The 14099-nt window shown below is 42.6% G+C and overlaps 2 protein-coding genes across 5 annotated transcripts in view; both read left to right on the top strand.

Annotated features, from left to right (window-relative positions):
- The first annotated feature begins 430 nt into the window (after positions 1 to 430).
- On the top strand, positions 431 to 4792 carry LOC122617160 (forkhead box protein biniou). Its single transcript, XM_043792887.1, has 4 exons — positions 431 to 1640; positions 2846 to 3122; positions 3193 to 3604; positions 4340 to 4792. The coding sequence occupies exons 1-4, from the start codon at positions 550 to 552 to the stop codon at positions 4663 to 4665; spliced, it is 2106 nt and encodes a 701-aa protein (XP_043648822.1). The 5' UTR covers positions 431 to 549; the 3' UTR covers positions 4666 to 4792.
- A 4139-nt stretch (positions 4793 to 8931) lies between these two features.
- Positions 8932 to 14099, top strand: part of LOC122615617 (collagen alpha-1(XVIII) chain) — a 55964-nt gene continuing 50796 nt past the window's right edge. For 3 of the 4 annotated variants that reach the window (XM_043790630.1, XM_043790629.1, XM_043790627.1), the window contains exons 1-2: positions 8932 to 9066; positions 9896 to 10097. The gene's annotated coding sequence lies outside the window, so the exon portion shown is untranslated. The remainder of the gene's footprint in view (positions 9067 to 9895; positions 10098 to 14099) is intronic. The other variant, XM_043790628.1, reaches the window with a different exon arrangement.

The following is a 14099-nucleotide window of genomic DNA, read 5'->3' as shown; positions in this document are numbered from 1 at the left end:
TCTGGATACCTGGCATACCGAAGTGTCGCCATCTAAACGTACTCCAATAACCGCAGTCCCCAAGTCACAGACCTGAATTCTATATGTTTTCCGTTTTTCTCGGCTCTCCGAGGAAAACCCTGGGAAAACGAGCCAATTGGAAAGAGCATGGCCCAAAACATATGTACATACATATATGTCTATAATACATATGGAGAATCCGAGAGAGAAACAGGGAGAGAATCGAGCGATTTGCGTAAGGCGTGGGCGTACTAAAAAAAGAATTCCGGCCGATGGCAACTCAAGTGGATCGCATCGAATGGGATCGGGATGGGATCGTGGTTCCACGTCCAGGAGCGATCTGCCATCGGTTTCAGTCGAGCGTGAATAGCCAAGCGGTGCGGTCTTCCAGTGGTTATTAAAAAAATAAAAAAGAAACTCCGCCGAGCAGAATTGCGCGTAATTTCGTCTAGATTTTGTGCAAACTATTTCAAAGAGAAATATAATATAATATATAATAATATATTTTTGAACAACGTGTTGTTGAAAACGACCAGAAGCCCAGTGAAAATGATCAAGAGTGAAGAGGTCGCAGATCGTTCGGTTATGACGATGGATCAGCTGGGTGGCTACTACCACGATCACCGCGCCCATCCCCCCTTCAGCCACCCACATGCGCACACACACACCCACAACCACACACACACACACAGCCACAACCACCCGCACAATCACAGCCACAGTGGGCATCTATACAGAGCAGGGAATCTGTTGACCGGTGGCAATTACCAGGCAATGGGTGGCGGCGAATCACCCACGGAGTTGATCGATGAAAAGCCGAATATCGGCTACATGGAGCTAAAGCATTATATGGACGTAACGCCCACTGCCACGCCCGTTTCGGCCGCCCAGCACTACAGCCTGAGTGCGCTGCACAGCATGGGCACACCGCCGGCCTCCTCGAGTCCCATTCCGCCGTATGGCGTTCTAATGACTGCCCATTCGGCTGGATCGGCGTCGCCGCAATCGAATTCGAAGACGCCCACGGATCTGGCGCAGGATCTGCAGTACGTGAGCTCCAGCACATCCGCGAAGGTGCAGCCATTGCAGGTGCAGCTGCAGCCGCTGAACCATCAGTACGCGTCCACCATCAAGTACTGCTCCAACAACACCATACTCAGTGCGAATGACTACCAATTGCTGACCAGCCAGGACCAGCTGGAGCATCAGCAGCCACAGCAGCCGCCGCCGCCGCAGCAGCAGGTGCCATCCAGCCAGCAGCTCCAGCACTCACCAGGCGGCGCCTACCTGCCGCGGATCACCACGTCGCCGTCGCAGGTGATCAGCAATGCGCACGGCATGAACGTGCTCAACTACTCCAGTTCCAGTTCCTCGCCAGCCAAGTCGCTCAACGGATCCGAGTGCTCGCCAACCAGCCAGAATCCGCTGGAGAACAAGGGCTCGGGATCAGCGGGCGGTGGCACTGGTGGTGGCTCCAGCAACCAGGATGCGCCGAGCACTCCGGATACCACCAAGAAGTCGGGCACCCGGCGGCCCGAGAAACCAGCGCTCAGCTACATCAATATGATCGGACATGCGATCAAGGAGTCGCCCACTGGCAAACTGACGCTCTCCGAGATCTACGCCTACTTGCAGAAGAGGTAACTATTATAGGCCAGGGATGGGGAAGGAAATCAGTTCTAATTGAGTCTATTAAATGTGTAAAAAGGGGAAACGGTCGCTTCCAAATTGAGTCCATTATATGGTAAAATATTTAACAGGTAATTTCAAATTATAGTCTATTAAATATGTAAAACAGTGAAAAGGTCACTTCAAAAATGAGTCTTTTAAATAGTGAAAAGTGAAAAGGTCACTTCAAAAATGAGTCTTTTAAATATCGAAAACAGTGAAAAGATCACTTCAAAAATGAGTCTGTTAAATATCTAAAACAGTGAAAAGATCACTTCAAAATTGAGATTAATAGATGTCTAAGTAAAGGAGCAAATGCCTTCAAAACATCCAATCAGTGAAGTTGCAATGTTGTTATAGAGTAGTTGCAGTCATAGCTAAAGTTAGTAGATATTTAGGCCAAGAAAGAAAGTCGATTGTACGCCGTATGTATACTTTAATGCCTCAAACTGAAATCTAAACATATTTTTACACTAGTAAAATCCATACTTTAAGTTAGCCCAAAATGTTTCCGTACCCAACTGAAACTCGCAGTTTCTTTAAAATCACATCGATCTGCAGAATCTCAGTGGCGGAGCCAATTGGCGATATCGACACTCCGGCATATACGGATATCAATACCCAGTGACTGCGATCCGTGTCGGGCTACAACAAAAATGTGTCGCTCGGCCTTATTTATGCCATTTATGGGCATCCGATTCTATTTGGCCAACTCGACTTGCCTGCCGCATGCGCATCCTTCAGAGTATCTCATATTTCGCTTTCGCGACGCTTGTTTGGATTTCGATTTCGGCGACGAGACGGAGATCCAATCCACTTGAGCTTTAAGGCGGCAGGGGCGGGGGCAGGGTCGGAAATGGAAGGGGGTGGGGATTCCAAATGCGTGAGAGGCTTTTAAGCTGACATCGTTTATTTGTTTGACACCACACTCTGATCCCCACACCCCTCCCCGCTCCAGCGCCAAAAAAAATTTAATTGAGTCTCGCAGGCTCAGTAAAATAAATAAACGCTTGATTATCAATTTTCGTCAAAAGTCGCTTGATTTCAAGCACCAAGAACCAAGACAAACATAATGATGCGCCCTTAATACCATCGTAAATTCTGGATATTAAGTATACGCCGTAATGTAGGTGCACGCTCGAAATGCAGTTGTTGATAATCATATGTATCCTTGCAGCTACGAATTCTTTCGAGGACCCTACGTGGGCTGGAAGAACTCGGTGCGCCACAATCTCAGCCTGAACGAGTGCTTCAAGAAGCTGCCCAAGGGCATGGGCGTGGGCAAGCCGGGCAAGGGTAACTACTGGACCATCGACGAGAACTCGGCGCATCTCTTCGAGGATGAGGGCAGCCTGCGGCGCCGGCCACGCGGCTATCGCTCCAAGATCAAGGTGAAGCCCTACGCCGGCCATGCCAATGGCTACTACGCCGGCAGCTATGCCGATGCGGGAATGGTAAGGAATACTTTGACTTACTCATTAAGATCTTACTCATTACTATGCTACTTCTCCCTTTTGCAAACAGGACAATGGCAACTATTACGCCTCGCCCGCCTTCGCCAGCTACGATTACGGCGCAGCTGGAGCCAGCGGCGTGTCACCGGCTGGTGGTCAAGGATTCGCCGATCCCTGGAACGCCCATGCCGCCCACAGTGGCGCCTCGTCGGTGGGCGTGGGCGTGGGCATGGGCGTGGGCCCCCTGCCGCAGTACACGAACATATCCTGCCTGGCAGCAGCAGGCGGCAATCTGAACGGCTCGGCCACCACGCCCCCGCTGGCCCACTCCACCCTGGGCTTGGCCCCCTCATCGGTCCCACCCTCAAGTTCGCCTGTGAGCCTGGGAGCGGCGGCGCAGCTTCAAAGCGACTATGCGCCAACCGCGAGTCTCGTGGCAGCGGGCTATTCCTATGCAACAAGTGCCGCCAGCCTGGACAACGGTAAGTGAGCGGCCCCTGAAAGCGACGAGGATCGCGCTACACGGCGAGAAATTATAGCTGAAATTGAAATCACACAAAAAAAAAAGTTAGGTTTATGAAGGAGAAGCTTCGTTGTGAATATCTATCCATTTTTAGTTTTATTTGTTCTTACAGAAAGCTGGGAAATAATTTGTGGAAAATTACTAAAGTTTGTAGGGAAATAATTTATATACATTCGAGCTAAATATTTGTTAGAATATTTGTTAAATATTTGTTGTTCTAACTAGTAGTGTTTTATTAACTTAAATATTTTTTTTAATTTTAAAACTGATGATGTTTGAATGCAAAAGCATATGCCTAAAACAACTCAAGTCTGTTGGCATACATGGGAGAAATCAACTTCACATTTCTGATGTTCTAACTAGTACTCGCACATAAATAGCCTGGTATTTCGCGCAGTGTGGCCACTTGAAGGGCCCTGTGAAGGGGGATCGCAGTGTTCCTGGGTGTTCGCGTCAATCAGGGTAATTTAATTGCTGACGGTTCACATCTCGAATTACGAGGGGGTGTGGGTGCAGCACCGACATATGGTAATCTATGCCGCACTCGATCGACTCCCTTTCTTTTTCTTATATTTTCTTGTTGTTTTTATAGTTGCCGCCGACGTCGCGGCGCAGTGTGAATTTTAGCGCTTGTCCATAAAACGAGAACTGCCAGTTTAATCGGTTTTCCTCTCCATTCGAATTCCATCCACAGGCCTGCGCTCAATTTCGCTGCAGCAACTGCCCGGTTTATCCAGCATCCAGCACGCCCAGGCTCAGGCCCAGGCGCAGGCGCACCACCACCACCATCAGCACCACTCGAGCCACGGATCCGGCCATCCGGGCCACGCATCCATGCACCAGAACCACGCCACATCGTCCATGACGCCGCCGCCCTCGCAGTCCGGTGGCAGCCATGTCATCGATCATTCGCCCATTGATCGCAAGCCGGTTTACCTGCCGCCCATCACCCCGCCCCCCACCTCGGTGGCTCTGAATGGGGGCGGCGGCTACTACGAGGGCCTCAAGTACGCCAATTAGCCATCGCCATCGCCATCGAAATCGCAAACTGAAATGGCGTGCATCAATATTACCTCAAAGGACACATTAATCACGTTTAATTAGGCTCTAAGTAGTGGCGGAGACGAAGTAGTTGCATAGTGCAAGAAGGGAGACTATAAATGAAAAAAAAAATATATATATACATACAAATAGAAATAAACAGAAATTATTTATAAAAAAGACAAACAGCGCTGCGAAATTTTACACATCATTTCAATTCGGGTTTCTAAAGTGGATCCAAATGAATCATTTAAGTTATAAAGTATGGATTCAAACATGTTTGACTTATAAACTAACCTATTAAAGCATAACTTCTTAAATATGTTGAATGGAATTATTTAATACCATATTATATAAAAGTAATACAAAATTCCTTGACTTGCTTGGTTTTTACCAATTAGATGGAGTAATAGTTAATAATAGTTAGTAATAGTTTTTTCTTCATATATTATATATTATGTATTATATTATATAATATTATGATGGGCATTGCCATTCTGATTTTAAAGGATATAACCAAGTTATTACAGTTTGAGGTTCACTGCTAATTACAATTCTAAAAGAAATAAATAAGCACGCCTACAAAAGTTCTTCAAGATAAAAAGCGCATTAGCCAATACCCGAACCAGTTTTTGGCGCCATCTGTGGGTTGAAGTCAAGTACTGCGTTTCCCCGTCAGTTTCGAAACCAACTTTTTTCGCTGCATACTTATTATGCCTTGGCAAATATAGAAACGTTGGGAATCTTTAAAAAACATATATTAATTTCCCCCATTTCGAGCGCCATCTATGTCATAGAAAGTGGTGCAAATATGAAAAATAAAAGGTACAAAAAGAGAGTGCGAAAAACGAAAGTCGAACTTTAGCCATGAGAACACTTTTGCAATGCCGAAATTTGTGTTTTTATTACGTTTAGATTTTCTAGTATTTTGTGCAAAACGGTTCAGTGACACCGAGACTTTAAGAATAGCAAATATTAAATATACACAATAAACTTTTGATGGATAAACTTAAAATGCAAATTATCACTTGGCTTAATAAGGTAAATGAATTGTATTATCTCAAACGATGCGAATCCAGTCTAATACTAATCAGCAGCACCAACGTTTTTAGCACATATTAGGCGCTTTAATGCGGCGCTATAAACGGTCAAAAAATTCTAAACTGGGCTAATAAAAGTGTTCAGCTGGTTTTGAAATACCCAGAAAAAACGGCGACATTTTATTGGTGATTATACGTTTAGAATGATTTTAATTAAATATGAGTCTACATACATATGAGCATAAAAGTCAGCTTTTGTTAAAAAACATCGAATACTATAAAATTCGCTTGACCAGGACATATAGCGGAAATGTAGGTTTCGTAGAGCTAAACCAATATGCAATCGGATCGGTTTCTTATCTGTTTGTTTAAATGCAAATAAGCTTCAGCTTACGATGATTAAAGTCAAGGCAAATCAGGTCGTTATTTATGTAAATTGGGCATGTTTCATTTCGAATATGGAATTTTCGGATCATTTATTCTAGAACTGTGGATATCTATAAACGGTGTCGAAAACGAGGAATGCAAAGTGCGAATCAAAAGATCCGATAAAATGTTTTAAACCAGGTCTCGCCAGTATAATAAAAAACACTTGAAAAGATCCGAGATTTAGATTAAGGGTTTGAAGAAGTCGTTTGATTCCGAGACTAATGGAAAAATCAGCTTCGCCAGTACTAAATGCAATGATTCTATTTATTGTTGTTTACTCAGAAATGCGCCAAATGTTTATTTGTTTCAGCTTCAGTTTTAGCGGTTTATGCAAATCAGCAACTGAACAAGTTTACGCTCGCTGGCAAAGTAACTTTGTGTTTTTGTTGCGGTTATTTTGTTTAACGATTGCTCACGTTATTTGTTTGGCCCCAAATGTCCGAATGCCATTTGTTTCGTTATTGTTTTTTGTTTCTGCTTTGGTTTGTCGCATGCAACAGGTGGGCATTTACAAGAGTGCCGCCGCACAAAATAAATAAAAAAGGCACAAGTATTTGGCGAAAGATCTATGCAAATTCCAATACTTTTGCCCGGCTCACAGTGCGTATACGCGACAGACTCAAATGCGGCTGAAATGCGACAGGGGCGTGAAGGAGCAGTTGGTTCAGTTGGATGCACGGTCAGTTGGCCATTAAACAGATTACATGTTTGGCCACTGATTCACTGCCACTAAGAGGCGCTTAAACCCGGCGACAACAACAAACGGCGGCGATAACAACTGCAATCAGCGCGTTCTGCACAGCGACAAATTGCTGGGGCCATCATTTAAAGCTCTATTTATTTTACTTTTTTGTGACAATATACTTATTTGGTTTGTATCTTAAGAGATTATCATGTGTGCAAGCATTTTTCACTTCAAACAACCTTTCAGTTGCTGCAGTAGGGAAACCCCTAATAAAATTACTTAAACTACTAACTTCTAGTGGCATTGCACTTAGCGTTGCTTTATAGACTTTTAAATGCTTTTTTACGTGGTAAGCTAAATGTTTTTTTTCCAGTGTCTGAGGCGGAGGCTGGCTTTGGAGCCGGCAAAAAAATGTCCAGACAAACACATCGCCGGCCAAATGGATGCACAGGCATGCCGGCGAAGGCAGTTCAAGTGCACATGGCCAACATGAGCTGCAATTCTGCGATGCTGGGCGGCTGCGATGCTGTGATGCTGCTTGAATAAACAATTGGCGGGCTTTGGGCAGTCGGCGTGCAAACAACGCGACTCTTGTGGCAGAAAATGGCTGAGGGGGTTGTGGGGGAATACCCCCATCCAAAGGGGGAGGGGGGATGGGGGTTAGGGGACCGCAGGAGACAGCACGTTGCAAGTTCGATAAATGGCCGGGCTCTTTAAAATAAAGTTTGCTTGCAATGGCTTTCTGATAAGGCTGACTAAATTACGCATACGCCGCATGTGCCCGCGTCGCAGTCGACGTCGGCAGCGCTCTCTTCCTCTGCCAGCACTCACACACACATGCACACACACTGTCTCTCTGGCGCTTTTCACTGTCTCTCTCTATTTTTTTCGCCCAACAACTTGTATGAATGTGTTTTCAGTTTATCCGGCTTTTTGGTTTCGAGCGCTTTGCGCGTCCTTTGCGATCCAACTATATCAACGGCTTTCCAATTTATTTATAGAATTTCAAATGAGGCGCCAGTGCGTAGTTGTTGCTGGAGAATTATGCTTAGTTTTATTACGTATAAATAATTAAGATGGCCAACTTGCCACGGCACATGTGGGACCAGGGGCATATGTTCGCTATGCTTTCCCGCCCACCAATTTTTCGACTTCTCCGCACTTGCAGTCTTATCCCTTTGCCTTGCCACACATACCGCTTAAAGCCGCTGGGGAACTAATTTGTGCTGCTGTCCTGCCAGTTTTCCCGCACCAAAAAGTTAAACGAAAGTGTTGCCCCGCATGGTTCGTCTCTCCAGTTGGCCCTATTTATAGCCAAGTGGTTGCCGCAAAGACGACGACAGCTGGGAAAAGTCGGAAAATGCAGAAGCCCTAAGCACCTGCAGTCACAGTCCCATGCAGTGGAAAATTGCGCTGCGACTGGCGAAATTGCGCTTTGATTTCACTCGCAGGACACTCGAAGTTTTGCTCATAGAACGGATATGATCTCATGTATACTGCTAGTTATTCAGAATGTGAATCACAAATTCTACAAAATGCATCCAAGAAAATTCATAGGAAACTTAGTAAACTAAGTGGAACTATGACTACCGTTGTTTCTTAAATATAATCATTTAAATTTCATTTTATTCCACAATTTTGCCTATAAGATAGCAAGTCAATTAAAATCGTTCAATTTGCACACCAAATATTTGTATCAGCAATACAAAGTGGCGCTAGTTGTTTACTAAATCGAGTTTTCGATTTATTTTCCGGCTGCTACACCGCATCTGAAACTTGTCTACCAATTCGAATGCCTTAAAACAATGCTTTTAATTGCATATCGAATTTTGCGTTCCGCTAGTATCTGCATCTGCATCCGTATCTGTTTCGGTATCAGCGACAAAAGTATCTGCCAAAATGTATTTACCATAGGCGGCAAACGGTAGCATTTTGATTTTGGCATTCTCCCGCTGCCAACTGCGCTGCCAACTGCACTGCCGACTGCTCTGCCGGCTGCCTGCTCTCACACACACACGCACACACACACACTCGCCGGCGGTCGAAAGTTTCGTTTTCAGGCCTCAGACTCAGTCTCAGTCTGAACGCTGAACGGAGCGCATCGCAGGGCACCCACACGCGAATTGAGTGCCGGCCACACCGAAGCGTGCTCCCCTGCGAAACGAAAACGTTAAAACTCGCGATTTTGCCGGCTGAGATTGATACACTGCAAAAAACGACGGGATTGTGCGTTACAAAAAAGATACACAAAAAAATATATCTAAGTATTTCATTGCAAGAAGTGTATAAAAATGTGTTCAAAACTAAATTTTAAACTGAATTATATAAAGTCGCAGACTTAAGCATGCTGAATGTGTATACAACATTAAATCCAAAATTAAACACTTGAAACAAATATATTTTATAATAATAAATAATAAATAAATAAATATTTTAGGTGTTGTTAACCATTTTAATCAAGAATCACATCAAAAAGTCGCATAAGTTATATTTCATATAAATATCAATTGTTTTTGATAAAGCTTTTGATGTATGCAAAGCAGAATAGAGGCACAGGCATGCCGGCGAAGGCTGTTCAAGTGCACATGGCCAACATGATAAAAAATAAAATATTTTAGGTGTTGTTAACCATTTTAATCAAGAATCACATCAAAAAGTCGCATAATTTATATTTCATATAAATGTCAATTGTTTTTGATAAACTTTTAATGAATGCGAATTATATATACCTTTCTGATTTCTATCTTATAACATTTGAAACAAGCACCATAAATATCTACCATTTATTTTTATTATACAGACTAGTAACTTGTAGTTATAGTGTACTTTTGATTGCGAAATGAAGTTGCCCCCCCCGCAAAGCCGATCGGTATACTTTGTGTTTTGCCTTCAAAAGTCCTTCGGGCTGCTCCTTTGTGGCTCCTGCTTTGTGCCATTATTGGATTGGACAATGACTGGCCAATGTCAATGCCATCTCAAATGACCAATCATTGTCATTGTGCCATTGATCTTCCCCACGTATAATGCCCATGTATAATGTCCTCGTTTTGTGTAGTGTAGTGAATTACAAGAACGGAATACCCGAGAGTATACATATATAGAAAAGGAAACCGGGGCGTAAAGAAAAGTGTCCAAAGGCTTTGTGAAAAGTGTCCTGCTGCTGGCAACTGTCGCCCGAAACTATGCAGCAGTGAAAAAGGCCCACTTCCGCCAGGAAAAACGTGGAAATATTCAGTGGCATTCAACTGGAGACTGAGGTATGTCCGCCAAACTATTTTAAGCGATTACCCTTTGATGGTCACGTAAATGGGTATACGTCCAAAAATTATATATTGCCCACCCAAATCCACTTGAAGTCGGGCATTTCAAATGATAATTGGAAGTGCGGGAAATGCATTTTTAGCCTGTAGTAATCTCGGCCAACGATTAGCGTTTGCTTTTATTTACTTACTAAATAACATTTAGTTTTCTCTATTTCTGCCGATATCATAACCCATTCATGACGACAAACAAAATAGCCGACAAACAAACAAAGCAAAAACAACGGCAATGAACTGAAAATTAACTATGCATATTTGCGCAGCTCATTAATAAATATAACTTAGAGTCTGTAGGTTTAGGAGCAGAAGCCAATTCGGCTTTTTGTTGCCCTTGACGGATTTCGTTGGCCATCTGTTGGCTCAAATATTGGCAGTATGTCTGCAATCTTGGCTCAAAATCATCCGGAATGTTTGCACATTTTATTCACGTTTATGGGGATTGACTGACTGATAAATCAGCACGTAAATTCTGGAAATAACTATTGATTTGCTTCTATAGAAAGAGCGCTAAGGCGTTAAATTGAAAACCATAAACTCATCATGGTTTATGCTGAAAAATAAAGAGTATTTAAATGGAACCATTGTGGCAGAGTTTCTTTTAGAGTTTTTCCCATACCATCTGCAGTTTTTCATCGCCTGTTTTGTCTGTGTTTTTTTTGTACCCCAATATTTTGCCGGCATTAGGAGTTAAACACATTAGCGATCTTTCAACGGCATTTTGTCGATTGTGTCTGCGATGGAGCAGCGGAAATTGAAGCTGTCGACGGGGCTAGTCAATAAGTCAACTTATTCGCCTGAGAACTTCGCGATTTATGGGGCTCAGCTTAATACATATATGTGAGTTTAATGCGCGATAATTGCATATTGCAATCATGTCGAAATAAACTTGTAATTATTGCATATAAATCTTGAGTGAGAGCTGTCGCAATTCTGTGAATCTATAATTATTTCATGGGTGACAGAAGCCACAGTTTGAGTTTTCTGGTGATTTATTTTGCAAAGCATGACATGCATCCAAATTAAATCGGTTAAGGGCACAAATAATACTTGGAAAATAACTAATATCTATTGGCCTTTCGAAGTGATTATTCTCTTTTTCTAATGGTTTTCTTAATACTATTTTCCTAATGGTTTAGCACTGCATGATATGCATAGAAAAAGGTGTATTTAAATTGAATGATATTAATTCAGGCGGCTGACTTATTGATCTTTGTGGATATTCTGGTTTTTAGAACTTTTACCCGCCGATTTTTGGTATATCCATGCAGACTGAACTAACTTGTCCTAATTAAATGACAAATGCCCCGAATTTGGCAGGAAAAAAAACTTGTGACAGCCAACATTTTTGGCACACATTTGTGCTAACATTCGTGGGCTTGACTGTTGAAAGTTCCCCCTTTTGTTGCGATTTTTTTGCGATTTTGTTGCCACTGTGTGACTCTAATTCACGGCAACAGCAACCGGCAGCGACAACTGGCCGAAAAGCAAATGTACTTTGATGTAATACACATAAACATTTGCAAAAGGGAATGCCACCGATATTAGTTGCACAAGCTCAGCAAAAAAAAAGGGAAAAAAATTTACATTATAAAAATAGTAGTAGGCTTTGTGAGTGGAACTAGAACAATGTGTGCCAATTTAAGATTCTGTAACGAAAACAAGTATAAATCTTCATGAGTCAGTCGCCGCGAAACAAGCATGACTTTTCACTAAAAAAGCGATAAATGCAAAAATGTAGAAATTAATTAATATTGGCTACAAATTTGCATGTGACCCCCACACACACCCCTCGATGTCGTCATATTTTCGCCAATTGGCAGTGACTCAGGCATAAAAGTGAGTGAACAATCGCGGCAGTGATAACTGAATGAACTTACGTCTCAATTAGGTCACTTCAATGGCAGTGAATGGTAGTGCGCGATTCTTGTTCGATTCGCGCACTTGCAAAATATTTAAATTAGAAACATGCCTAGTATCCGCAACTTGTTGCCCCACAAGTGCCGCATACTCGCATCTCATAATAATATTGTTAAATGAAACCAGGCAGTTGGCGATGAAAGATCGCGGGGGGGCCCTCGGTAATAAAGGCTGCACATGAAAAAATAATTTGTAATTATAAGGTATCGTAAATTTGGGTGAGTTTATTCCGGAAATTGGGTTGTGTTTTTCTTAAGACATTTTCACCATATTAGTTTCCTTAATGCCCCCGGTTTCACACCAAACTATTATACTGTCAAAAGATATACAGATTGCATCATCAAAATATAAAAATGTATAAAAGCTTCATAACGTTCTTACTGGAATACATTTTTTGCAGTGCACAAGCGTAGTAAACCACTAAATCAAGTAGCCAAGCAGCTCCAGAGGTAACAAAATTAACAAAATATATGCCGCAAAATAAATAGCCAGAAGACGAACAGGTTTGGGGCATTAACGCGGCCTTACACTCAGATCGACTTTCCGTTGCTAAGATGCCAAGATGCTGAGATGTTGAGATGCAGATGCATTTGCATCCCACAGATTCGTGTTATTGGGCTCCAAGTGAAAATACGTGTCCGTGTTTACATAAATATTAGCCTCGCAAGTGTTGCGCATAATTGTTGTGCAAGATGGGCGTTGATTATTTGCGGTGGGCGTGGCATGCGGGCATTTGGATTAGTCTAATCGGCGATTTGCATTTGAGGCTACTTTCCCACGATTCCCGGGGCATAGTATCGCATTTTTGATAAGGTTCGGGTTTATATTTACACATTTATATTGCATTTATTTGTGTGTATTCCCGGAATAAAATCTGCTGCAATTTCAGTAAATCAACATTATTTCGCTGACCTTGCCATTAAATATTTTATCGTTGCTTGTTTTCCGCTTGTTTTGTTTTTTTTCGGAACTTGTTGTCATTGTTTATAAATGCAGGACAATGGCCATTGTGTCCTGTTGTTTATGCATTCGAATTGCAAATAAACAAAGACATTGTCTTTGATCATAATTCGCAGTGACTGTACTACACTTTCGTCACCTGCAAAAACCATTTGGATGATTACCCCCTTTCATTACGCCTTCTAATTGCTCGTGTACGATGGCAATCTATAGCTAAATCATGCCAATTTAATTTATGCAAAACGCCAAGCGCCGTCACCTGAGCTTGGCGCCTCTGAATCAGTTTTCTCGATCGATTCCCCGTGTTAACAATAATTGCCGGTCGCCGCCTTTGAACGCGTGCGCAACGCAACCTGTTTAATCTGAATTTGCTCACCCAATGTGGGCTGGAATATACATACATATATGTAAATGTATTTATTTTCGGCCACTATCCGTTCGATCAAAAGACAATTAGCCAAATAAGTCGACGGGCAGCAGAGAGAGAGAGATCGGATCCGTGCCCGCGTCTTAATTAATTGGCATTCATTGTGTGTGCCGGCGACTTGATGCGTTGCCAAGTTGGCAGCGATTAGCCGCCTCCATTGGCGCGACAAAGCAGTTATGCAAAAAGTGCAGGTCGCTGCGACTGCACTGAGCGAAAAATCGCGAAATAAGGTTGGTTTGTGCACTGATATGGCAGTAATAGAGCGCTGGAAAGGAGAATGTTAAAGGAAAGAAGCTTACCTTAAACCTGAAAAAACATCCACAAATTCAATTTTAGTTTGGTATATCATTAATTATTCACACAAATAATAATAATCACACATAACATTGCAGGTACAGAAAAGTATCTTTCTGTGTCACTTATCATAAATCTCGAATGACTTTTTATCAGATCGCTTAGAGTTTGGAGTCTGGTTTCCATCGGATTGCGGTTGTCCTCCAGCCGGCGAACTTTTTTCAACTTCTCATTCGACAATTTATGCACACTTTGGAAATTGAAATTCATGCAAACTCATTGGCTAGACGTCAATTTGACGTAATGGGAATTACTTTACATATTACGACTAAATTTGCTTG

The sequence above is a fragment of the Drosophila teissieri genome, chromosome 3L (genome assembly GCF_016746235.2).
Source record: "Drosophila teissieri strain GT53w chromosome 3L, Prin_Dtei_1.1, whole genome shotgun sequence".
Classification (NCBI taxonomy): domain Eukaryota; kingdom Metazoa; phylum Arthropoda; class Insecta; order Diptera; family Drosophilidae; genus Drosophila; species Drosophila teissieri.
Note: the sequence above shows the minus strand (reverse complement) of the source record. Positions and strands in the feature narration are given on the sequence as shown.